The 27,500-nt window shown below is 51.3% G+C and overlaps 1 protein-coding gene across 1 annotated transcript in view; it reads left to right on the top strand.

Moving 5' to 3' along the window:
• The window catches only part of LOC142923963 (ATPase GET3-like), a 45,426-nt gene that overhangs the window by 5,090 nt on the left and 12,836 nt on the right, over positions 1 to 27,500 (top strand). The window contains exons 2-6 of the mRNA XM_076064992.1: positions 1,949 to 2,096; positions 9,211 to 9,359; positions 18,044 to 18,194; positions 19,243 to 19,350; positions 25,052 to 25,249. Coding sequence (XP_075921107.1) covers positions 1,949 to 2,096; positions 9,211 to 9,359; positions 18,044 to 18,194; positions 19,243 to 19,350; positions 25,052 to 25,249 — 754 coding nt within the window. The remainder of the gene's footprint in view (positions 1 to 1,948; positions 2,097 to 9,210; positions 9,360 to 18,043; positions 18,195 to 19,242; positions 19,351 to 25,051; positions 25,250 to 27,500) is intronic.

The following is a 27,500-nucleotide window of genomic DNA, read 5'->3' as shown; positions in this document are numbered from 1 at the left end:
ACAGAGACCCATAGACTCATCAAACACAGAGACCCATAGACTCACAGAGACCCATAGACTCACAGAGACCCATAGACTCACAGAGACCCATAGACTCACAGAGACCCATAGACTCACAGAGACCCATAGACTCACAGAGACCCATAGACTCACAGAGACCCATAGACTCACAGAGACCCATAGACTCACAGAGACCCATAGACTCACAGAGACCCATAGACTCACAGAGACCCATAGACTCACAGAGACCCATAGACTCACAGAGACCCATAGACTCACAGAGACCCATAGACTCATCAAACACAGAGACCCATAGACTCATCAAACACAGAGACCCATAGACTCATCAAACACAGACCCATAGACTCACAGAGACCCATAGACTCACAGAGACCCATAGACTCATCAAACACAGAGACCCATAGACTCACAGAGACCCATAGACTCACAGAGACCCATAGACTCACAGAGACCCATAGACTCACAGAGACCCATAGACTCACAGAGACCCATAGACTCACAGAGACCCATAGACTCACAGAGACCCATAGACTCACAGAGACCCATAGACTCACAGAGACCCATAGACTCACAGAGACCCATAGACTCGCCACACAATATCAGAAATCCGCTGGGGCGCTGCGATGCACTTTTAAATCATCACCGTGATCTACACTATACACTACACTGTACACTATACACTACTACAATACTACACTATACACTACACTGTACACTATACACTACTACAATACTACACTATACACTACACTGTACACTATACACTACTACAATACTACACTATACACTACACTGTACACTATACACTACTACACTATACACTACTACACTATACACTACACTGTACACTACTACACTATACACTACTACACTATACACTACTACACTATACACTACTATCCTATACACTACTACACTACACTATACACTACTACACTATACACTACTACACTATACACTACTACACTATACACTACACTATACACTACTATCCTATACACTACTACACTATACACTACTACACTACACACTACTACACTATACACTACTACACTATACACTACTACACTATACACTACTACACTACTACACTATACACTACTACACTATACACTACTACACTACACACTACTACACTATACACTACTACACTACACACTACTACACTACACACTACTACACTACACACTATACACTACTACACTATACACTACACTATACACTACTACACTATACACTACTACACTATATTCTACACTATACACTACTACACTATACACTACTACACTATACACTACTACACTACACACTACTACACTATACACTACTACACTACACACTACTACACTATACACTACTACACTACACTATACACTACTACACTATACACTACACACTACTACACTACTACACTACACACTACTACACTATACACTACTACACTATACACTACTACACTATACACTACTACACTACACACTACTACACTACATACTACTACACTACAACACCACTACACTACACTATACACTACTACACTATACACTACTACACTACACACTACTACACTATACACTACTACACTACACACTACTACACTACTACACTATACACTACTACACTATACACTACTACACTACACACTACTACACTATACACTCCTACACTATACACTACTACACTATACACTACACTACACTATACACTACTACACTACACACTACTACACTATACACTACACTATACACTACTACACTATACACTACTACACTATACACTACTACACTATACACTACTACACTATACACTACTACACTATACACTACTACACTACACTACTACACTACACACTACCACACTACTATACACTACAAACTACTACACTACACACTACTACACTGATATTGCTGTGTGTGTGTGTGTGTAGCTGTAGTCTGGCTGTACAGCTCAGTAAGCAGAGGGACAGTGTCCTGATCATCTCCACCGATCCGGCCCACAACATTTCGGACGCCTTCGACCAGAAGTTCTCCAAAGTACCCACCAGGGTGCGGGGATACAGCAACTTGTACGCCATGGTACGTACACACACACACATATATATATACACATACACACACAGATATATATACATATATATACATACATATATACACACACACACATACACATATATGTATATATATACACACACACACACAGATATATATACATATATATACATACACACAGATATATATACATACACACACATACACACACATACACACATATATACATATAGACAAACACATACACACACACACATACACACACACACAGATATACACACACATACACACATATATACACACACACACATACACACAGATATATATACATACACATACACACACACAGATATATATACATATATATACATACACACAGATATATATACATACACACACATACACTCACTCTGTCTGTGTCTCTGTCTCTGTGTCTCTGTCTCACTGTGTCTCCGTGTCTCTGCAGGAGATAGACCCGAACTTGGGTGTCTCACTCTGTGTCTCTGTGTCTCACTCTGTCTCACTCTGTCTCTGTGTCTCACTGTGTCTCTGTGTCTCACTCTGTCTCTGTGTCTCTCTCACTGTCTCACTGTGTCTCTGTCTCACTGTGTCTCTGTCTCACTCTGTGTCTCTGCAGGAGATCGACCCGAACCTGGGTGTCTCTCTCTGTCTCACTGTGTCTCTCTCTGTCTCTGTGTCTCTGTGTCTCACTCTGTCTCTGTGTCTCACTCTGTGTCTCTGTGTCTCACTCTGTCTCACTCTGTCTCTGTGTCTCACTGTCTCTGTGTCTCACTGTCTCTGTGTCTCTCTCACTGTCTCACTGTGTCTCTGTCTCACTGTGTCTCTGTCTCACTCTGTGTGTCCTTCTGCAGGAGATCGGCCTGAACTTGGGTGTCTCTCTCTGTCTCACTGTGTCTCTCTCTGTCTCTGTGTCTCTGTGTCTCACTCTGTCTCTGTGTCTCACTCTGTGTCTCTGTGTCTCACTCTGTCTCACTCTGTCTCTGTGTCTCACTGTCTCTGTGTCTCACTGTCTCTGTGTCTCTCTCACTGTCTCACTGTGTCTCTGTCTCACTGTGTCTCTGTCTCACTCTGTGTGTCCTTCTGCAGGAGATCGGCCTGAACTTGGGTGTCTCTCTCTGTCTCACTGTGTCTCTCTCTGTCTCTGTGTCTCTGTGTCTCACTCTGTCTCTGTGTCTCACTCTGTGTCTCTGTGTCTCACTCTGTCTCACTCTGTCTCTGTGTCTCACTGTCTCTGTGTCTCACTGTCTCTGTGTCTCTCTCACTGTCTCACTGTGTCTCTGTCTCACTGTGTCTCTGTCTCACTCTGTGTGTCCTTCTGCAGGAGATCGGCCTGAACTTGGGTGTCTCTCTCTGTCTCACTGTGTCTCTCTCTCTGTCTCGCTGTGTCTCTCTCTGTCTCTGTCTCTCTCTGTGTCTCTGTGTCTCACTCTGTCTCTCTCTGTGTCTCACTGTGTCTCACTCTGTCTCTGTGTCTCTCTCACTGTCTCATTGTGTCTCTGTCTGTGTCTCACTGTCTCTGTGTCTCTGTGTCTCTCTCTGTGTCTCGCTGTGTCTCTGTGTCTCGCTGTGTCTCTGTGTCTCTGCAGGAGATCGACTCGAACTTGTCTGTCTCTGTCTCTCTCTGTCTGTGTCTCTGTCTCCCTCTCTGTCTCAATGTGTCTGTGTCTCACTGTGTCTCTGTCTCACTCTGTGTCTCTGCAGGAGATCGACTCGAACCTGGGTGTCTCACTCTGTGTCTCACTCTGTGTCTCTGTGTCTCACTCTGTCTCACTCTGTCTCTGTGTCTCACTGTGTCTCTGTCTCACTCTGTCTCTGTGTCTCTCTCACTATCTCACTGTGTCTGTGTCTCACTGTGTCTCTGTCTCACTCTGTGTCTCTGCAGGAGATCGACTCGAACCTGGGTGTCTCTCTCTGTCTCACTGTGTGTCTCACTCTGTGTCTCTGTGTCTCACTCTGTCTCACTCTGTCTCTGTGTCTCTCTCACTGTCTCACTGTGTCTGTGTCTCACTGTGTCTCTGTCTCACTCTGTGTGTCCTTCTGCAGGAGATCGACCCGAACTTGGGTGTCTCTCTCTGTCTCACTGTGTCTCTCTCTCTGTCTCGCTGTGTCTCTCTCTGTCTCTGTCTCTCTCTGTGTCTCTGTGTCTCACTCTGTCTCTCTCTGTGTCTCACTGTGTCTCACTGTGTCTCACTCTGTCTCTGTGTCTCTCTCACTCTCTCATTGTGTCTCTGTCTCACTCTGTCTCTGTCTCACTGTGTGTCCTTCTGCAGGAGATCGACCCGTACTTGGGTGTCTCTCTCTGTCTCACTGTGTCTCTCTCTGTCTCTGTGTCTCACTCTGTCACTGTGTCTCACTCTGTCTCTGTGTCTCACTCTGTCACTGTGTCTCACTGTGTCTCTGTGTCTCACTCTGTCTCTGTGTCTCACTCTGTCTCTGTGTCTCACTCTGTCTCTGTGTCTCCGTGTCTCTGCAGGAGATCGACCCGAACCTGGGTGTCTCACTCTGTCACTGTGTCTCACTCTGTCACTGTGTCTCACTGTGTCTCTGTGTCTCACTCTGTCACTGTGTCTCACTGTGTCTCTGTGTCTCACTCTGTCTCTGTGTCTCACTCTGTCACTGTGTCTCACTGTGTCTCTGTGTCTCACTGTGTCTCTGTGTCTCACTCTGTCTCTGTGTCTCCGTGTCTCTACAGGAGATCGACCCGAACCTGGGTGTCTCACTCTGTCTCTGTGTCTCACTCTGTCACTGTGTCTCACTGTGTCTCTGTGTCTCACTCTGTCTCTGTGTCTCACTCTGTCTCTGTGTCTCACTCTGTCTGTGTGTCTCTCTGTGTCTCTGTGTCTCCGTGTCTCTACAGGAGATCGACCCGAACCTGGGTGTCTCTCTCTGTCTCACTGTGTCTCTCTCTGTCTCTGTGTCTCACTCTGTCTCTGTGTCTCACTCTGTCTCTGTGTCTCACTCTGTCTCTGTGTCTCACTCTGTCTGTGTGTCTCTCTGTGTCTCTGTGTCTCCGTGTCTCTGCAGGAGATCGACCCGAACCTGGGTGTCTCTCTCTGTCACTGTGTCTCACTGTGTCTCTGTCTCTCTCTGTGTCACTGTGTCTCACTCTGTCTCTGTCTCACTCTGTCTCTGTGTCTCACTCTGTCTGTGTGTCTCTCTGTGTCTCTGTGTCTCCGTGTCTCTACAGGAGATCGACCCGAACCTGGGTGTCTCTCTCTGTCACTGTGTCTCACTGTGTCTCTGTCTCTCTCTGTCTCTGTGTCTCACTGTGTCTGTCTGTCTCTGTTTCACTCTGTGTCTCACTCTGTCTCTGTGTCTCACTGTGTCTCTCTGTGTCTCTGTCTCACTGTGTCTCTGTCTCTCTGTCTCTCTGTCTCACTGTGTCTCTGTCTCACTCTGTCTCTGTCTCACTCTGTCTCTGTGTCTCACTGTGTGTCTCTGTCTCTGTTTCACTCTGTGTCTCACTCTGTCTCTCTGTCTCTGTTTCACTCTGTGTCTCACTCTGTCTCTCTGTCTCTCTGTCTCACTGTCTCACTCTGTGTCTCTGTCTCACTGTGTCTCTGTCTCTCTGTCTCTCTGTCTCACTGTGTCTCTGTCTCACTCTGTCTCTGTCTCACTGTGTGTCTCTGTCTCTGTTTCACTCTGTGTCTCACTCTGTCTCTCTGTCTCACTGTCTCACTCTGTGTCTCTGTCTCCGTGTCTCCGCAGGAAATTGACCCGAACCTGGGTGTCTCTCTCTCTGTCTCACTCTGTCTGTGTCTCTGTGTCTCACTGTCTCACTGTCTCTGTCTCACTGTGTCTCTGTTTGTGTCTCTGTCTCACTGTGTCTCACTCTGTCTCTCTGTCTCACTGTCTCTCTGTCTCTCTCTCTCTCACTGTGTCTCCGCAGGAGATTGACCCGAACCTGGGTGTCTCTCTCTCTGTCTCACTGTGTCTCTGTCTCTCTGAGTGTCTCTGTCTCACTGTGTCTCACTCTGTCTCTGTCTCTCTGTCTCACTCTGTGTCTCACTGTGTCTCACTCTGTCTCTGTCTCACTGTGTGTCTCTGTCTCACTGTGTCTGTCTCCGCAGGAGATTGACCCGAACCTGGGTGTCTCTCTCTTTGTGTCTCTGTGTGTCTATGTCTCACTGTGTCTCTGTCTCACTGTCTCTGTCTCACTGTGTCTCTGTGTCTCTGTGTCTCACTGTCTCACTCCGTGTCTCCGCAGGAGATTGACCCGAACCTGGGTGTCTCTCTCTCTGTCTCACTGTGTCTCTGTCTCTCTGAGTGTCTCTGTCTCACTGTGTCTCTGTCTCACTCTGTCTCTGTCTCACTCTGTCTCTGTGTCTCACTGTGTCTCTCTGTCTCTGTTTCACTCTGTGTCTCACTGTGTCTCTCTGTGTCTCTGTCTCACTGTGTCTCTGTCTCTCTGTCTCTCTGTCTCACTGTGTCTCTGTCTCACTCTGTCTCTGTCTCACTCTGTCTCTGTGTCTCACTGTGTGTCTCTGTCTCTGTTTCACTCTGTCTCACTCTGTCTCTCTGTCTCACTGTCTCACTGTCTCACTCTGTGTCTCTGTCTCCGTGTCTCCGCAGGAAATTGACCCGAACCTGGGTGTCTCTCTCTCTGTCTCACTCTGTCTGTGTCTCTGTGTCTCACTGTCTCACTGTCTCTGTCTCACTGTGTCTCTGTTTGTGTCTCTGTCTCACTGTCTCACTGTCTCTGTGTCTCACTGTGTCTCTGTTTGTGTCTCTGTCTCACTGTGTCTCACTCTGTCTCTCTGTCTCACTGTCTTTCTGTCTCTCTCTCTCACTGTGTCTCCGCAGGAGATTGACCCGAACCTGGGTGTCTCTCTCTCTGTCTCACTGTGTCTCTGTCTCTCTGAGTGTCTCTGTCTCACTGTGTCTCACTCTGTCTCTGTCTCTCTGTCTCACTCTGTGTCTCACTGTGTCTCACTCTGTCTCTGTCTCACTGTGTGTCTCTGTGTCTCTGTCTCCGCAGGAGATTGACCCGAACCTGGGTGTCTCTCTCTCTGTCTCTCTGAGTCTCTCTGTCTCACTGTGTCTCACTCTGTCTCTGTCTCACTGTGTCTCACTCTGTCTCACTCTGTCTCTGTCTCACTGTGTCTCACTCTGTCTCACTCTGTCTCTGTCTCTGTCTCACTGTGTCTCACTGTGTCTCACTCTCTGTCTCACTGTCTCTGTCTCTGTGTCTCACTCTGTCTCTGTGTCTCTCTGTGTCTCACTGTGTCTCACTGTGTCTCACTCTGTGTCTCTGTCTCACTGTGTGTCTCTGTGTCTCACTCTGTCTCACTGTGTGTCTCTGTGTCTCACTCTGTCTCACTGTGTGTCTCTGTGTCTCACTCTGTCTCACTGTGTGTCTCTGTGTCTCACTCTGTCTCACTCTTGTGTCTCTGTCTCACTGTGTCTCACTCTGTGTCTCACTGTGTCTCACTGTGTCTCACTGTGTCACTGTGTCTCACTGTGTCACTGTCTCACTGTGTCTCACTGTGTCACTGTGTCTCACTGTGTCACTGTGTCTCACTGTGTCACTGTGTCTCACTGTGTCACTGTGTCTCACTGTGTCTCTCTGTCTCACTGTGTCACTGTGTCTCTCTGTCTCACTGTGTCACTGTGTCTCACTGTGTCTCTCTGTCTCACTGTGTCTCTGTGTCTCTGTGTCTCACTGTCTCACTCTCTGTCTCACTGTCTCTGTCTCACTGTGTCTCACTCTGTCTCTGTCTCACTGTCTCTCTGTGTCTCTGTCTCCGCAGGAGATCGACCCGAACCTGGGTGTCTCTCTCTGTGTCTCACTGTGTCTCACTCTGTGTATCACTGTCTCACTGTCTCACTCCGTGTCTCCGCAGGAGATTGACCCGAACCTGGGTGTCTCTCTCTGTGTCTCTCTGAGTGTCTCTGTCTCACTGTGTCTCACTCTGTCTCTGTGTCTCACTGTGTCTCTGTCTCCGTGTCTCTGCAGGAAATCGACCCGAACCTGGGTGTCTCACTCTCTCTCTGTCTCACTGTGTGTCTCACTGTGTCTCTGTGTCTCACTGTGTCTCACTGTGTCTCACTGTGTCTCACTGTCTCACTGTGTCTCTGTCTCCGTGTCTCCGCAGGAGATCGACCCGAACCTGGGTGTCTCACTCTCTCTCTGTCTCACTGTGTGTCTCACTGTGTCTCTGTGTCTCACTGTGTCTCACTGTGTCTCACTGTCTCACTGTCTCACTGTGTCTCTGTCTCCGTGTCTCCGCAGGAGATCGACCCGAACCTGGGTGTCTCACTGTGTCTCTGTGTCTCTCTCTCTGTGTCTCTCTCTCTGTGTCTCACTGTGTCTCTGTGTCTCACTGTGTCTCTGTGTCTCTCTCTCTGTGTCTCACTGTGTCTCTGTGTCTCTGTCTCCGCAGGAGATTGACCCGAACCTGGGTGTCTCTGTGTCTCACTGTCTCTGTCTCACTGTGTCTCACTGTCTCACTGTCTCTCTCTGTGTCTCTGTCTCCGCAGGAGATCGACCCGAACCTGGGTGTCTCTCTCTGTGTCTCACTGTGTCTCACTGTGTCTCTGTGTCTCTGTCTGTCTCTGTGTCTCTGTCTCCGCAGGAGATTGACCCGAACCTGGGTGTCTCTCTCTGTGTCTCACTGTGTCTCTGTGTCTCACTGTGTCTCACTGTCTCACTGTGTCTCACTGTCTCCGCAGGAGATTGACCCGAACCTGGGTGTATCTCTCTGTGTCTCACTGTGTCTCACTGTGTCTCACTGTCTCACTGTGTCTCACTGTGTCTCACTGTCTCACTGTGTGTCTCTGTCTCACTGTCTCACTGTGTCTCTGTCTCCGTGTCTCCGCAGGAGATCGACCCGAACCTGGGTGTCTCACTCTGTCTGTGTGTCTCACTGTGTCTCTGTCTCCGTGTCTCCGCAGGAGATCGACCCGAACCTGGGTGTCTCTCCCTGTGTCTCACTCTGTGTCTCACTCTGTGTCTCTGTCTCACTGTCTCACTGTGTCTCTGTCTCCGTGTCTCCGCAGGAGATTGACCCGAACCTGGGTGTCTCTCTGTCTCTCTGAGTGTCTCTGTCTCACTCTGTCTCACTGTGTCTCACTCTGTCTCACTGTCTCACTGTCTCTCTCTGTGTCTCTGTCTCCACAGGAGATCGACCCGAACCTGGGTGTCGCCGACCTCCCCGAGGAGCTCCTGGAAGATGACTCCGTCCTGTGCCTGGGCAAGAGGATGGTTCAGGAAGCGCTGAGCGCTTTCCCTGGCATCGACGAGGCTATGAGCTACGCTGAGGTCATGAGGTCAGAGACACCACCACTACCACCACTACCACCATCACCACTACCACCACCACCATCACCACCATCACCACTACCACCACCACCATCACCACCATCACCACCATCACCACTACCACCACCACCATCACCACCATCACCACCGTCCTGTGCCTGGGCAAGAGGATGGTTCAGGAAGCGCTGAGCGCTTTCCCTGGCATCGACGAGGCTATGAGCTACGCTGAGGTCATGAGGTCAGAGACACCACCACTACCACCACTACCACCATCACCACTACCACCACCACCATCACCACCATCACCACTACCACCACCACCATCACCACCATCACCACCATCACCACTACCACCACCACCATCACCACCATCACCACCGTCCTGTGCCTGGGCAAGAGGATGGTTCAGGAAGCGCTGAGCGCTTTCCCTGGCATCGACGAGGCTATGAGCTACGCTGAGGTCATGAGGTCAGAGACACCACCACTACCACCACTACCACCATCACCACTACCACCACCACCATCACCACCATCACCACTACCACCACCACCATCACCACCATCACCACCATCACCACTACCACCACCACCATCACCACCATCACCACCGTCCTGTGCCTGGGCAAGAGGATGGTTCAGGAAGCGCTGAGCGCTTTCCCTGGCATCGACGAGGCTATGAGCTACGCTGAGGTCATGAGGTCAGAGACACCACCACTACCACTACCACCACTATCACCATCATCATCATCACTATCACTATCACCACCACTATCATCACTACCACCAACACTATCATCACCATCACCACCATCACCACCACTACTACCATCACCACCATCACTACCACCATCACTACCACCACCACCATCACCACTATCACCATCACCACCACCACCATCACCACCATCACCACCATCACCACCATCATCACCACCACCATCACCACCACCATCACCACCACCACCATCATCATCACGACCATCATCACCACCACCACCATCACCACCACCATCACCACCATCACCACCATCATCACTATCACCATCATCACTACCATCACCACTATCACCATCACCACCGTCCTGTGCCTGGGCAAGAGGATGGTTCAGGAAGCGCTGAGCGCTTTCCCTGGCATCGACGAGGCTATGAGCTACGCTGAGGTCATGAGGTCAGAGACATCATCACCATCATCACTATCATCACTACCACTACCACCATCATCACCACCACTATCATCACTACCACCATCACCACCACCATCACCACCACCACCATCACTACCACCACTATCACCACCACCATCACCACCATCACCACCACCACCATCACCACCACTACCATCATCACTACCACCATCACTACCATCACCACCATCACCACCATTACCACCATTACCACCATCACCATCACCACCACCATCACCACCACCATCACCACCATCACCATCACCACCACCACCATCACTACCATCACCACCACCACTATCACCACCATCACCACCACCATCACCACCATCACCACCACCACCATCACCACCATCACCTCCGTCCTGTGCCTGGGCAAGAGGATGGTTCAGGAAGCGCTGAGCGCTTTCCCTGGCATCGACGAGGCTATGAGCTACGCTGAGGTCATGAGGTCAGATCAGTGACATCACCACCACCATCATCACCATCACCATCATCACCACCACCATCACCATCATCACCACCATCACCACCACCACCACCATCACCACCATCACCACTACCACCATCACCACCATCACCACCATCACTATCACCACCATCACCACCATCATCACCATCACCACTACCATCACTACCATCACCGCCACCATCACTATCACCATCACTATCATCACCACCATCACTATCATCACTACCACCACCATCACCGTCATCATCACCATCACTACTATCATCACTATCATCACCATCACTACCACCATCACCACCATCATCACTACCACCATCACCACCATCACCGCCATCATCACTACCATCACCACCATCATCACTATCACTACCATCACTATCATCACTATCATCATCACTATCACCACCACTATCACTACTATCATCACTACCACTACCATCACTACTCCCATTATCATCACTACCACTATCATCACTATCACTACCACTACTACCACTATCACTACTATCACTGTGTGTGTCTATCTGTGTGTCTATCTGTGTGTGTGACTGTGTGTGTGTATCTGTGTCTGTGTATTTGTGTATGTGTGTGTGTGTATCTGTGTGTGTGTCTGTGTCGGTGTCTGCGTGTGTGTATCTGTGTATATGTGTGTGTCTCTGTGTGTGTGTGTCTCTGTGTGTGTCTGTGTGTGTGTGTGTATATCTGTCTGTGTGTGTGTGTATCTGTGTGTGTGTGTATATGTGTCTCTGTGTGTGTGTGTGTCTCTGTGTGTGTGTATCTGTGTTTATATATCTGTGTGTGTGTGTATATATCTGTGTGTGTGTGTATATATCTGTGTGTGTGTGTATATCTGTGTGTGTCTGTGTGTGTGTGTCTGTGTGTGTGTGTGCAAAACAACCCCCTACCTCCTCGCGGTGCCGGACGGGCAACTCTGTCGTGGACAGTGCTGTGGGGGGAGTTCCAATTTTGATTGGCTCCTCCCCTCATGGCATATGTGTCCACCACAGGGGCTAAACGGGGGCTCTGGACGGGTGCGAGGGGCTGGTAACCCCTCCACCTTCAATTAATTACCACAAAACCACGAATTAAAGTGAAATATGTAACAACTAAGCTTGTGCCGGAGGCCCCGGGGGGCCAGGCGTCTATGACGTCTCCTGGCCAAACCCCAATTGGCGGAGCCAGGAGATTGAATACCTACCCTCGGGGCTACTCCAGAAACAACGAAAAGCCACTACGGGTGGCCACGTGGAATGTTCGAACGCTCACTGCAGAGGAGAGGCTGCCACTCCTCAGTCGGGAGCTGGACCGGTACCGCCTGGATCTATGCGGCATTCAGGAGGTCCGGTGGACCGGCTCTGGCTCCTGCCACCATGAGGGGTGGACAGTCCTCTACTCGGGGCAGCAGACTGCCAAACAACAGGGTGTGGGTCTTCTTTTGAATAAAAGAATGAAGGGGGCGTGGGAGCGTGGCGGTGAGGTGTGGGAAGCTGTAAGCCCCAGGCTACTTTGGGCTCGCCTTCCCATCAACCGGAGGCGAGGAATGGTGGTCGTGGTTACTTATGCCCCCACCGAAGATGAACATCCGTGGAGGGATGCAGGCAAAGCCGATGAGTCAGATGCCTTCTATGACCTCCTGTCACAGGTGCTGGCTAAAGTGGCCCCTCGGGATAGAGTCATCATGTTGGGTGACTTCAATGCCCGAGTTGGTCATGATACTGGCACCTGGTCTGGAGTGATTGGAGGGCATGGGCCAGATCAGCTCAATAACAACGGTAGGAGGCTGCTAGATTTTTGTGCAGCCCATGGGCTTGTAATTACCAACACGCTGTTCCGGCATCGGCGCATCCACACAACATCATGGATGCATGCCGGGTCCAAGCAAGAACATCTGCTGGACTACATAGTGACGGACCAGCGAATGCGAGCCCATGTCCTTGACACCAGGACCTACCGTGGAGCTGATCTGCCCTCTGACCATCGACTAGTCATCTGTAAGATGCACCTGCCATTCTTCCACTCCGGTGGTGGGTGTACACCTAGGACCCCATTCCAACCTAAAGTGGCCTGGTCTCAGTTATCTGATGAAAGTTGCAAGCGAGAATTTCATCATCGCTTGCGGCTGGGATTGGCATCGTCCCCGACTCCTCCTGATGTCGAGGGTAAATGGGCGAGGTTTAGGACTGTGACTCATGCAGCTGCAATGGCTGCTTTGGGTACGCGGTCCAGACCTCCCCAGACACCCTGGATGACAGAGGAGTTGTTCAGGATGGTTGAGAAAAAGCGACAGGCCCACTGTCATCGGCTACAGAATCCCACGTCAGAGAATGAGGAGGCTTACCGCAGCCTTCGCTCGGAGGTTCGGAGAGCCGTGAGGCGCTGCAAGGATGGGTGGTGGTCGCGGGTTGCTGAGGAGATGGAGTCTGCCTCAGTGGCCCGTGATCACAAATCGCTATTTAACTCCATCAAAAAAGTAACCTGCAGCGCCACACCTATTACCATCATTAGGGGAAAAAACGGTGATCCAATTTCCGACCCCCAGGAACAGGTTCGCAGATTTGCTGAGCATTTCTGTGAGGTCCTGGGGGAGGGAAAATCCCACAGCCAGGAAAACATCATGGCACATAGTGAGGATGACCCTGCTGAGGCTGCGGTGCCTCAAATATTGGATGAAGTCACCCCCTGTGAGTGGCTGGCTGAGGTGCCATCTGCTGAGGAAGTATTGAAGGCGATCCGGAGTCTGAGACCAGGAAAGGCAGCGGGCAGAGATGATCTCCCAAGCGAAATGCTGAGGGAGGGTGGCGTTTGTGCACAGACTGCCCTATATGACATCATAACAACAGTCTGGACCACTGGACGGGTTCCGCAGGATTGGAAGGATGCCCTGGTGGTCCCCCTTTTTAAGAAGGGGGACCGCACAGACTGTAACAACTACAGGGGCATCTCACTCCTCAGTGTGCCGGGAAAGGTCCTGGCAAGGATTATTCAGCATCGCCTTGCCAGGCACGCTGAGGAGAGGCTTGCGGAGCCCCAATGCGGTTTCAGGAAAGGGCGGTCCTGCACAGATGCCATATTTTCTGTCCGTCTGCTACAGCAGAGGTGTAGGGAATTCCAACAAGACCTACATCTCTGCTTTATTGACCTGGTCAAGGCCTATGATACCATCAGTAGGCCTGGGCTCTGGGTCGTTCTTCGTGCTTTTGGAGTACCTGACCCTCTGCTCACGATCATTAAGGACCTTCATGATGGTGAGCGGGCCCGGGTAAAACTACGTGGCCGGGAGTCAGAGCCATTCCCTGTACACCTTGGGGTGCGACAGGGATGTCCTCTGGCTCCCACATTATTTAACATCTATTTTGACCACGTAGTTCGTGAAGCCTTCAATAGCTGTACCGGGGGAATCTCCATATGGTACAGATATAATGGGAGGCTAATCGATGCCCGGGTGCGGTCAAGGGATGGCTCCCTATTGCTCAACCACGTTATGTATGCTGATGACTTGGTAATAGCTGCTCAGTCAGAGGAGGAGTTGGAGACGCTGCTGCTGAGACTGGAGCGTGCCACTAAGAGGTGGGGCCTTACCATCAGCCCCACCAAAACTAAGCACCTGCCTGGGTATTTTGTACCATCGGACACTCCATCCCCACAACTCCCAATCGGTGATGGGGCAGTTGTGGAGAGAGTGGATAGTTTCCCATACCTGGGCAGTGTGCTTATGACTGGCTCCAGTTTAACAGCAGAGGTCTCACTCCGAATCAGTCGAGCGGCAATATCTTTTCATCGGTTGCGTAACGCTGTGTGGAAGCTACCTGGTCTGTCGCTCCGCACTAAGCTTCAGGTCTTCTCGGCCACGGTCATTCCCTCCCTTCTCTACGCTTGCGAAACGTGGACCCCCCTAATGGAACATCTTCGCCGGTTAGAAACATTTAGGCTGACCTGCCTACGATCCATCCTGGGTTTAACCAGACTGGATTGTGTGAGGAGCTCACAAATCCTTGAAAGATCTGGGCAGGGTCCCATCGGTGAGCTCCTCCGGCAGGCAAGGCTGCGATGGCTGGGTCATGTAGCCCGCATGCCCAGCCACCGCATGCCGAAACAGCTTTTGTTTGGCCGGATTGAGGGGGCTAAGCGGGCGCGGCACGGGCTAGAGAAGAGATGGAGTGATGTGGTACAGGAGGACGTGGAGCTGAGTGGACTTGCCGATGACTGGTACCAGCGGTGTCAAGATCGGCCTCTGTGGAGGAGGCTCGTGAAGGATGCTACTGGGCAGTTGGAGGCAGTCGCCCTCCAACAACAACGGAGGGCGGAGGAGCGACGCTCACAACAGCGAGCGGAGCGCCGGGTGGCTAAAGCACAGCAGGTTGGCACAGTAGGGGGCACAGGTGGTGCATCAGCCAGTCATCTCAGTCAGTCGACCCGTGGCACCTGGGTCTGCCCCGTGACCTCCTGCCAGCGGGCGTTCGACACTTCACGTGGCCTCAGGGTGCACATAGCCTGGCACAAGCGTCGTGGTGACGTCACCGCCACTTAGTGGCGAATGGCGGTTGTTGTTGTTGTTGTATATCTGTGTGTGTATGTGTGTATGTGTGTAACTGTGTGTGTGTGTATATCTGTGTGTGTATATCTGTGTGTGTCTGTGTGTGTATATCTGTGTGTGTATATATCTGTGTGTGTGTAACTGTGTGTGTGTGTATATATCTGTGTGTGTATATCTGTGTGTGTGTGTGTGTGTAACTGTGTGTATATCTGTGTGTGTGTGTGTGTATATATCTGCGTGTGAGTAACTGTGTGTGTGTGTATATCTGTGTGTGTGTGTAACTGTGTGTCTGTGTGTATGTGTGTATATCTGTGTGTGTGTGTATATCTGTGTGTGTGTGTATATCTGTGTGTGTGTATATCTGTGTGTGTATGTGTGTATGTGTGTAACTGTGTGTGTGTGTATATCTGTGTGTGTATATCTGTGTGTGTCTGTGTGTGTATATCTGTGTGTGTGTGTATATATATCTGTGTGTGTAACTGTGTGTGTGTGTATATCTGTGTGTGTGTATATCTGTGTGTGTGTGTAACTGTGTGTGTGTACATCTGTGTGTGTGTGTATATATCTGCGTGTGTGTGTAACTGTGTGTGTGTATATCTGTGTGTGTGTGTAACTGTGTGTCTGTGTGTATGTGTGTATATCTGTGTGTGTGTGTATATCTGTGTGTGTGTATATCTGTGTGTGTATGTGTGTGTATATCTGTGTGTGTGTATATCTGTGTGTGTGTATGTGTGTATGTGTGTAACTGTGTGTATGTGTGTAACTGTGTGTGTGTGTGTATATCTGTGTGTGTCTGTGTGTATCTGTGTTTGTCTGTGTGTGTATATCTGTGTGTGTGTATATATCTGTGTGTGTGTAACTGTGTGTGTGTGTGTATATCTGTGTGTGTGTGTATATCTGTGTGTGTGTGTGTAACTCTGTGTGTGTATATCTGTGTGTGTGTGTCTGTGTGTGTGTGTCTGTCTGTGTGTGTAACTGTGTATATAACTGTGTGTGTGTATAACTGTGTCTGTGTAACTGTGTATATAACTGTGTGTAACTGTGTGTGTGTGTAACTGTGTGTGTGTGTGTATCTGTGTGTGTGTGACAGGCTAGTGAAGGGGATGAACTTCTCGGTGGTGGTGTTTGACACCGCCCCCACAGGCCACACCCTCCGCCTGCTCAACTTCCCAGCGGTGGTGGAGCGTGGCCTGTGTGTGTGTGTGTCTGTGTGTGTGTGTCTGTGTGTGTGTCTGTGTGTGTGTGTGTAACTGTGTGTGTGTGTGTGTCTGTGTGTGTGTGTGTCTGTGTGTGTGTCTGTGTGTGTGTAACTGTGTGTGTGTGTGTCTGTGTGTGTGTGTGTCTGTGTGTGTGTGTGTCTGTGTGTGTGTGTAACTGTGTGTGTGTGTCTGTGTGTGTAACTGTGTGTGTCTGTGTGTCTGTGTGTGTGTCTGTGTGTGTGTGTGTAACTGTGTGTGTGTGTCTGTGTGTGTGTCTGTGTGTGTGTCTGTGTGTGTGTCTGTGTGTGTGTGTGTAACTGTGTGTGTGTGTGTCTGTGTGTGTGTGTGTCTGTGTGTGTGTGTAACTGTGTGTGTGTGTGTGTCTGTGTGTGTGTAACTGTGTGTGTGTGTGTCTGTGTGTGTGTGTGTCTGTGTGTGTGTGTGTCTGTGTGTGTGTGTGTCTGTGTGTGTGTGTGTCTGTGTGTGTGTGTAACTGTGTGTGTGTGTAACTGTCTGTGTGTGTGTGTCTGTGTGTATCTGTGTGTAACTGTGTGTGTGTGTAACTGTGTGTGTAACTGTGTGTGTAACTGTGTATCTGTGTGTAACTGTGTGTGTGTGTAACTGTGTGTGTAACTGTGTGTGTAACTGTGTGTAACTGTGTATATATCTGTGTGTGTGTAACTGTGTGTGTAACTGTGTGTAACTGTGTATATATCTGTGTGTGTGTGTGTGTATCTGTGTGTGTGTGTAACTGTGTGTGTGTAACTGTGTGTGTGTGTATATATCTGTGTGTGTATCTGTGTGTATCTGTGTGTGTGTATGTGTGTGTGTATATCTGTGTGTAACTGTGTGTGTATCTGTGTGTAACTGTGTGTATAACTGTGTGTGTGTGTGTAACTGTGTGTGTGTGTGTATCTGTGTGTGTGTGACAGGCTAGTGAAGGGGATGAACTTCTCGGTGGTGGTGTTTGACACCGCACCCACAGGCCACACCCTCCGCCTGCTCAACTTCCCAGCGGTGGTGGAGCGTGGCCTGTGTCTGTGTGTGTGTGTCTGTGTGTGTGTATGTGTGTGTGTATGTGTGTGTGTAACTGTGTGTGTGTAACTGTGTGTGTGTAACTGTGTGTATGTGTGTCTGTGTGTGTGTGTGTCTGTGTGTGTGTGTCTGTGTGTATCTGTGTGTAACTGTGTGTGTAACTGTCTGTGTGTGTGTGTGTCTGTGTGTGTGTCTGTGTGTGTGTATATCTGTGTGTGTAACTGTGTATATGACTGTGTGTGTGTGTGTAACTGTGTGTGTGTGACAGGCTAGTGAAGGGGATGAACTTCTCGGTGGTGGTGTTTGACACCGCACCCACAGGCCACACCCTCCGCCTGCTCAACTTCCCAGCGGTGGTGGAGCGTGGCCTGGGCAGGCTCATGAAGATCAAGAGCCAGATCAGTCCGTTCATATCGCAGGTAGACACACACACATAGACACATACACATGGACACACACACACAGACACACACAGACACACACAGGTACAGACACACAGTCACCCCTGCGTGTGTATGTGCGTATGTGCCTCTTTTTTGTGTGTGTGTCTGTGTGTCTGTGTGTGTGTGTGTCTGTGTGTGTGTGTCACTGTGTGTGTGTGTCTGTGTGTGTGTGTCTGTGTGTGTGTGTCTGTGTGTGTGTCTGTGTGTGTCTGTGTGTCTGTGTGTGTGTCTGTCTGTCTGTGTGTGTGTGTCTGTGTGTGTATGTGTGTGTCTGTCTGTGTGTGTGTGTGTGTGTATCTGTGTGTGTGTGTATGTGTCTGTGTGTCTGTGTGTGTCACTGTGTGTGTGTATCTGTGTGTGTGTGTATGTGTCTGTGTGTCTGTGTGTGTCACTGTGTGTGTGTGTATCTGTGTGTGTCACTGTGTGGGGAGCGGTAGTGTAGTGGTTAGCGCTACGCTGCGCTATGAACCTGGCGACCCGGGTTCGATTCCTGCTCACGGCCAACACCAGTGACGATTATCTGAACCGGTCCCGGGCCTCCCCTAGGTCGACTCGGCCTCAAATGAGTACCTGGTGCGGTGTGTAAACATTGCCACTAGGGAGACAAAGGCGGTCGGGCGTGGTGCTGGCCACCCACCCCCTCGTGTACCGTTCCGGCCTTCATAGGTGCTCGCTAACAGCACTTGCCCCTACAGTCTGTTAAGGCTATATGGGGGATCTTTGTTTGTCTTTGTTTTGTGTCTGTGTGTGTGTGACTGTGTGTGTGTGTGACTCTGTGTGTGACTGTGTCTGTGTGTCTGTGTGTGTGTGTGTGTCTGTGTGTGTGTGTGTGTGACTGTGTGTGTGTGTGTGTGTCTGTGTGTGTGTGTGTGTGACTGTGTGTGTCTGTGTGTGTGTCTATGTGTGTGTGTGTGTGTGTCTGTGTGTGTATCTGTGACTGTGTGTGTGACTGTGTGTGTGTGTGTGTGTCTGTGTGTGTGACTGTGTGTGTAACTACGTGTTTGTGTGTCTGTGTGTGTTCTAGATGTGCACCATGCTGGGTCTAGGCGACATGAACGCTGATCAGCTGGCATCAAAACTGGAGGAGTCGCTACCGGTCATCCGCTCAGTGAGCGAGCAGTTCAAAGATCCTGTAAGTCACTCACTCACTCACTCATCCACTCACTCACTCAGCCGCTCACTCACTCACTCATCCACTCATCCACTCACTCACTCACTCATCCACTCACTCCACCACTCACTCACTCACTCACCCACTCACTCACTCAACCACTCACTCAGCCGCTCATTCACTCACCACTCACTCACTCACTCAACCACTCACTCATCCACTCACCCACTAACTCACTCAACCACTCACTCACTCACTCATCCACTCACCCACTCACTCATCCACTCACCCACTCACTCACTCAGCCGCTCACTCACTCACTCACCCACTAACTCACTCACTCAACCACTCACTCACCCACTCACTCACTCAACCACTCACTCACTCACCCACTCACTCATCCACTCACTCACTCAACCACTCACTCAACCACTCACTCAACCACTCACTCACTCACCCGCTCACTCACTCAGCCGCTCACTCACTCACCCACTCACTCACCCACTCACTCACTCACCCACTCAACCACTCACTCACTCAACCACTCACTCAACCACTCACTCACTCAACCACTCACTCAACCACTCACTCATTCACCCAATCACTCACTCAGCCGCTCACTCACTCACTCACCCACTAACTCACTCACTCATCCACTCACTCACTCACTCACCCACTCACTCACTCACTCACCCACTCACTCACCCACTCACTCACTCAGCCGCTCACTCACTCACTCACCCACTAACTCACTCACTCAACCACTCACTCACTCAGCCGCTCACTCACTCACTCACCCACTAACTCACTCACTCAACCACTCACTCACTCATCCACTCACCCACTCACTCATCCACTCACCCACTCACTCAGCCGCTCACTCACTCACTCACCCACTAACTCACTCACTCAACCACTCACTCACTCACTCAGCCGCTCACTCACTCACCCACTAACTCACTCACTCAACCACTCACTCACCCACTCACCCACTCACTCACCAACTCACTCACTCGCTCACCCACTCACTCAACCACTCACTCACTCACACACTCACTCACCCACTCACTCACTCACTCACCACTCACTCACTCACTCACCACTCACCCACTCACTCACTCACTCACCCACTCACTCACCACTCACTCACACACTCACCCACTCACCCACTCACTCACTCACCCACTCACTCACCCACTCACTCACCCACTCACTCACTCACTCACCCACTCACTCACCCACTCACTCACCAACTCACTCACTCATCCACTCACTCACTTACTCGCTCACCCACTCACCCACTCACCCACTCACTCACCCACTCACCCACTCACCCACTCACTCACTCACTCACCCACTCACCCACCCACTCACTCACCAACTCACTCACTCATCCACTCACTCACTTACTCACTCACCCACTCACTCACTCACCCACTCACTCACCCACTCACCCACTCACCCACTCACTCACCCACTCAACCACTCACTCACTCACTCAGCCGCTCACTCATTCACCCACTAACTCACTCACTCAACCACTCACTCACCCACTCACCCACTCACTCACCAACTCACTCACTCGCTCACCCACTCACTCAACCACTCACTCACTCACACACTCACTCACCCACTCACTCACTCACTCACTCACCACTCACTCACTCACTCACCACTCACCCACTCACTCACCCACTCACTCACCACTCACTCACACACTCACCCACTCACCCACTCACTCACTCACCCACTCACTCACCCACTCACTCACCCACTCACTCACTCACTCACCCACTCACTCACCCACTCACTCACCAACTCACTCACTCATCCACTCACTCACTTACTCGCTCACCCACTCACCCACTCACCCACTCACTCACCCACTCACCCACTCACCCACTCACTCAATCACTCACCCACTCACCCACCCACTCACTCACCAACTCACTCACTCATCCACTCACTCACTTACTCACTCACCCACTCACTCACTCACCCACTCACTCACCCACTCACCCACTCACCCACTCACTCACCCACTCAACCACTCACTCACTCACTCAGCCGCTCACTCATTCACCCACTAACTCACTCACTCAACCACTCACTCACCCACTCACCCACTCACTCACCAACTCACTCACTCGCTCACCCACTCACTCAACCACTCACTCACTCACACACTCACTCACCCACTCACTCACTCACTCACCACTCACTCACTCACTCACCACTCACCCACTCACTCACTCACTCACCCACTCACTCACCACTCACTCACACACTCACCCACTCACCCACTCACTCACTCACCCACTCACTCACCCACTCACTCACCCACTCACTCACTCACTCACCCACTCACTCACCCACTCACTCACCAACTCACTCACTCATCCACTCACTCACTTACTCGCTCACCCACTCACCCACTCACCCACTCACTCACCCACTCACCCACTCACCCACTCACTCACTCACTCACCCACTCACCCACCCACTCACTCACCAACTCACTCACTCATCCACTCACTCACTTACTCACTCACCCACTCACTCACTCACCCACTCACTCACCCACTCACCCACTCACCCACTCACTCACCCACTCAACCACTCACTCACTCACTCAGCCGCTCACTCATTCACCCACTAACTCACTCACTCAACCACTCACTCACCCACTCACCCACTCACTCACCAACTCACTCACTCGCTCACCCACTCACTCAACCACTCACTCACTCACACACTCACTCACCCACTCACTCACTCACTCACCACTCACTCACTCACTCACCACTCACCCACTCACTCACCCACTCACTCACCACTCACTCACACACTCACCCACTCACCCACTCACTCACTCACCCACTCACTCACCCACTCACTCACCCACTCACTCACTCACCCACTCACTCACCCACTCACTCACCAACTCACTCACTCATCCACTCACTCACTTACTCGCTCACCCACTCACCCACTCACCCACTCACTCACCCACTCACCCACTCACCCACTCACTCACTCACCCACTCACCCACCCACTCACTCACCAACTCACTCACTCATCCACTCACTCACTTACTCACTCACCCACTCACTCACTCACCCACTCACTCACTCACTCACCCACTCACTCACCCACTCACTCACCAACTCACTCACCCACTCACTCACCAACTCACTCACTCATCCACACACTCGCTCACCCACTCACCCACTCACCCACTCACTCACCACTCACTCACACACTCACCCACTCACTCACCCACTCACTCACTCACCCACTCAACCACTCACTCACTCAACCACTCACTCAACCACTCACTCACTCAACCACTCACTCAACCACTCACTCATTCGCCCAATCACTCACTCAGCCGCTCACTCACTCACTCACCCACTAACTCACTCACTCATCCACTCACTCACTCACTCACCCACTCACTCACTCACTCACCCACTCACTCACCCACTCACTCACTCAGCCGCTCACTCACTCACTCACCCACTAACTCACTCACTCAACCACTCACTCACTCATCCACTCACCCACTCACTCACTCATCCACTCACCCACTCACTCAGCCGCTCACTCACTCACTCACCCACTAACTCACTCACTCAACCACTCACTCACTCACTCAGCCGCTCACTCACTCACCCACTAACTCACTCACTCAACCACTCACTCACCCACTCACTCACCAACTCACTCACTCGCTCACCCACTCACTCAACCACTCACTCACTCACACACTCACTCACCCACTCACTCACTCACTCACCACTCACTCACTCACTCACCACTCACCCACTCACTCACCCACTCACTCACCACTCACTCACACACTCACCCACTCACCCACTCACTCACTCACCCACTCACTCACCCACTCACTCACCCACTCACTCACTCACTCACCCACTCACTCACCCACTCACTCACCAACTCACTCACTCATCCACTCACTCACTTACTCGCTCACCCACTCACCCACTCACCCACTCACTCACCCACTCACCCACTCACCCACTCACTCAATCACTCACCCACTCACCCACCCACTCACTCACCAACTCACTCACTCATCCACTCACTCACTTACTCACTCACCCACTCACTCACTCACCCACTCACTCACTCACTCACCCACTCACCCACTCACCCACTCACTCACCCACTCAACCACTCACTCACTCACTCAGCCGCTCACTCATTCACCCACTAACTCACTCACTCAACCACTCACTCACCCACTCACCCACTCACTCACCAACTCACTCACTCGCTCACCCACTCACTCAACCACTCACTCATTCACACACTCACTCACCCACTCACTCACTCACCACTCACTCACTCACTCACCACTCACCCACTCACTCACCCACTCACTCACCACTCACTCACACACTCACCCACTCACCCACTCACTCACTCACCCACTCACTCACCCACTCACTCACCCACTCACTCACTCACTCACCCACTCACTCACCCACTCACTCACCAACTCACTCACTCATCCACTCACTCACTTACTCGCTCACCCACTCACCCACTCACCCACTCACTCACCCACTCACCCACTCACTCACTCACTCACCCACTCACCCACCCACTCACTCACCAACTCACTCACTCATCCACTCACTCACTTACTCACTCACCCACTCACTCACTCACCCACTCACTCACCCACTCACTCACTCACCCACTCACTCACTCACTCACCCACTCACTCACCCACTCACTCACCAACTCACTCACCCACTCACTCACCAACTCACTCACTCATCCACTCACTCGCTCACCCACTCACACACTCACCCACTCACTCACCACTCACTCACACACTCACTCACTCACCAACTCAGACGACGTTTGTCTGCGTGTCTCTGTGTGTCTCTGTGTGTGTTTCTCTCCGTGTGTGTCTCTGTGTATGTCTCTGCGTGTCTCTGAGTGTCTCTCTGTGTGTGTCTCTGTGTGTGTCTCTCTGTGTGTGTCTCTCTGTGTGTGTCTCTCTGTGTGTGTGTCTCTGTGTGTGTGTCTCTGTGTGTGTCTCTATGTGTCTGTGTGAGTGTCTCTGTGTGTGTCTCTGTGTGTCTCTCTCTGAGTGTCTCTCTGTGTCTCTGAGTGTCTCTTTGTGTGTTTCTGTGTGTGTGTCTCTGAGTGTCTCTCTGTGTCTCTGAGTGTCTCTCTGAGTGTGTCTCTCTGTGTGTGTCTCTGTGTGTGTGTCTCTGTGTGTGTGTCTCTGTGTGTGTGTCTCTGTGTGTGTGTCTCTGTGTGTGTCTCTGTGTATGTGTCTGTGTGTGTCTCTCTCTCTGTGTCTCTGTGTGTCTCTCCATGTGTCTCTGTGTGTGTCTCTCTGAGTGTCTTTCTGTGTCTCTGTGTGTGTCTCTGTGTGTGTCTCTGTGTGTGTCTCTGTGTGTGTCTGTCTCTGTGTGTGTCTCTGTGTGTGTCTCTGTGTGTGTCTCTGTGTGTGTCTCTCCGTGTGTCTTTGTGTGTCTCTGTGTGTCTCTCTGAGTGTCTCTCCGAGTGTGTCTCTCTGATTGTGTCTCTCCGTGTGTCTTTGTGTGTCTCTGTGTGTGTCTGTGTGTGTCTCTCTGAGTGTCTCTCTGAGTGTCTGAGTGTCTCTCTGTGTGTCTGTGTGTGTCTCTCTGAGTGTGTCTCTCCGTGTGTCTCCGCGTCTCTCTGCGTGCTCAGGAGCAGACGACGTTTGTCTGCGTCTGCATTGCCGAGTTCCTGTCCCTGTACGAGACGGAGCGGCTGGTTCAGGAGCTGTCCAAGTGCCAGATAGACACTCACAACATCGTCGTCAACCAGCTGGTCACCCCGTGCCTGGCACAGCCGTGCAAGCTCTGCCAGGCGCGACACCGCATACAGAGCAAGTACCTGGACCAGGTGACTAGCTCGCTCGCTCGCTCACTCACTCACTCAGTCAGTGAGTCAGTCAGTCAGTCGCTCGCTCACTCACTCACTCAGTCAGTCAGTGAGTCGCTCACTCACTCACTCACTCAGTCAGTCAGTGAGTCACTCAGTCAGTCAGTCGATCACTCAGTGAGTCGCTCCCTCACTCAGTCACTCACTCAGTCGATCAGTCACTCACTCAGTCAGTCAGTCGATCACTCAGTCAGTCAGTCGATCACTCAGTCACTCGCTCGCTCAGTCACTCACTCACTCAGTCGATCACTCAGTCAGTCACTCACTCACTCAGTCAGTCGATCACTCAGTGAGTCGCTCGCTCAGTCACTCACTCAGTCACTCGCTCGCTCAGTCACTCACTCAGTCAGTCAGTCGATCACTCAGTCAGTCGCTCCCTCACTCAGTCACTCACTCAGTCGCTCAGTCACTCACTCACTCAGTCAGTCGATCACTCAGTCAGTCAGTCGATCACTCAGTCACTCGCTCGCTCAGTCACTCACTCACTCAGTCGATCACTCAGTCAGTCACTCACTCACTCAGTCACTCGCTCGCTCACTTAGTGAGTCACTCGCTCACTCAGTGAGTCACTCGCTCGCTCAGTCACTCACTCACTCAGTCACTCGCTCGCTCACTCAGTGAGTCACTCGCTCAGTCAGTCAGTCACTCGCTCGCTCAGTCACTCACTCACTCAGTCACTCACTCAGTCACTCGCTCAGTCACTCACTCAGTCACTCGCTCAGTCACTCGCTCACTCACTCACTCAGTCGCTCGCTCGCTCACTCACTCACTCAGTCGCTCGCTCAGTCAGTCACTCATTCAGTCGCTCACTCACTCAGTCAGTCAGTCAGTCGATCACTCAGTCAGTGAGTGAGTCACTCACTCAGTCAGTCAGTCAGTCGCTCGCTCAGTCAGTGAGTCACTCGCTCACTCTGAGTCACTCGCTCAGTGAGTCACTCAGTCAGTCAGTCGCTCGCTCACTCACTCACTCAGTCAGTCAGTCGATCACTCAGTCAGTGAGTGAGTCACTCGCTCACTCAGTCACTCGCTCGCTCAGTCACTCACTCACTCAGTCGCTCGCTCACTCAGTCAGTGAGTCACTCACTCAGTCAGTCGCTCGCTCACTCACTCAGTCAGTCGATCAGTCACTCACTCAGTCAGTCAGTCGATCACTCAGTGAGTCGCTCGCTCAGTCACTCACTCAGTCACTCGCTCGCTCAGTCACTCACTCAGTCAGTCAGTCGATCACTCAGTCAGTCAGTCGCTCAGTCACTCAGTCACTCGCTCGCTCACTCAGTGAGTCACTCGCTCACTCAGTGAGTCACTCGCTCGCTCAGTCACTCAGTCAGTCAGTCGCTCGCTCACTCACTCACTCAGTCAGTCGATCACTCAGTCAGTGAGTGAGTCACTCGCTCACTCAGTCACTCGCTCAGTCACTCACTCACTCAGTCACTCGCTCACTCAGTCACTCGCTCAGTCACTCACTCAGTCACTCGCTCGCTCAGTCACTCACTCAGTCAGTCAGTCGATCACTCAGTCAGTCAGTCGCTCCCTCACTCAGTCACTCACTCAGTCGCTCACTCACTCACTCAGTCAGTCGATCACTCAGTGAGTCGCTCGCTCAGTCACTCACTCAGTCACTCGCTCGCTCAGTCACTCACTCACTCAGTCACTCGCTCACTCAGTCACTCGCTCGCTCACTCAGTGAGTCACTCGCTCACTCAGTGAGTCACTCGCTCAGTCAGTCACTCAGTCACTCGCTCAGTCAGTCACTCAGTCACTCGCTCACTCACTCAGGGAGTCACTCAGTCGCCTGCTCAGTCACTCAGTCAGTCGCTCACTCAGTCGCTCGCTCACTCAGTCAGTCAGTCGCTCGCTCGCTCAGTGAGTCGCTCGCTCAGTCACTCACTCACTCAGTGAGTCACTCGCTCAGTCACTCAGTCGCTCGCTCACTCAGTCAGTCGATCAGTCAGTCAGTGAGTCACTCGCTCGCTCAGTCAGTGAGTCACTCAGTCGCTTGCTCAGTCACTCACTCAGTCACTCGCTCACTCACTCACTCGCTCGCTCACTCAGTCAGTGAGTCACGCAGTCGCTTGGTCACTCAGTCACTCACTCAGTCACTCGCTCACTCACTCACTCGCTCGCTCACTCAGTCAGTGAGTCACTCAGTCGCTTGGTCACTCAGTCACTCAGTCACTCGCTCACTCAGTGAGTCAGTCACTCGCTCACTCAG

Source organism: Petromyzon marinus, unplaced genomic scaffold, assembly GCF_048934315.1.
Source record: "Petromyzon marinus isolate PM22_M1 ecotype Great Lakes invasive population unplaced genomic scaffold, UKy_Petmar_22M1.pri1.0 PM_Scaffold_97, whole genome shotgun sequence".
Classification (NCBI taxonomy): domain Eukaryota; kingdom Metazoa; phylum Chordata; class Hyperoartia; order Petromyzontiformes; family Petromyzontidae; genus Petromyzon; species Petromyzon marinus.
Note: the sequence above shows the minus strand (reverse complement) of the source record. Positions and strands in the feature narration are given on the sequence as shown.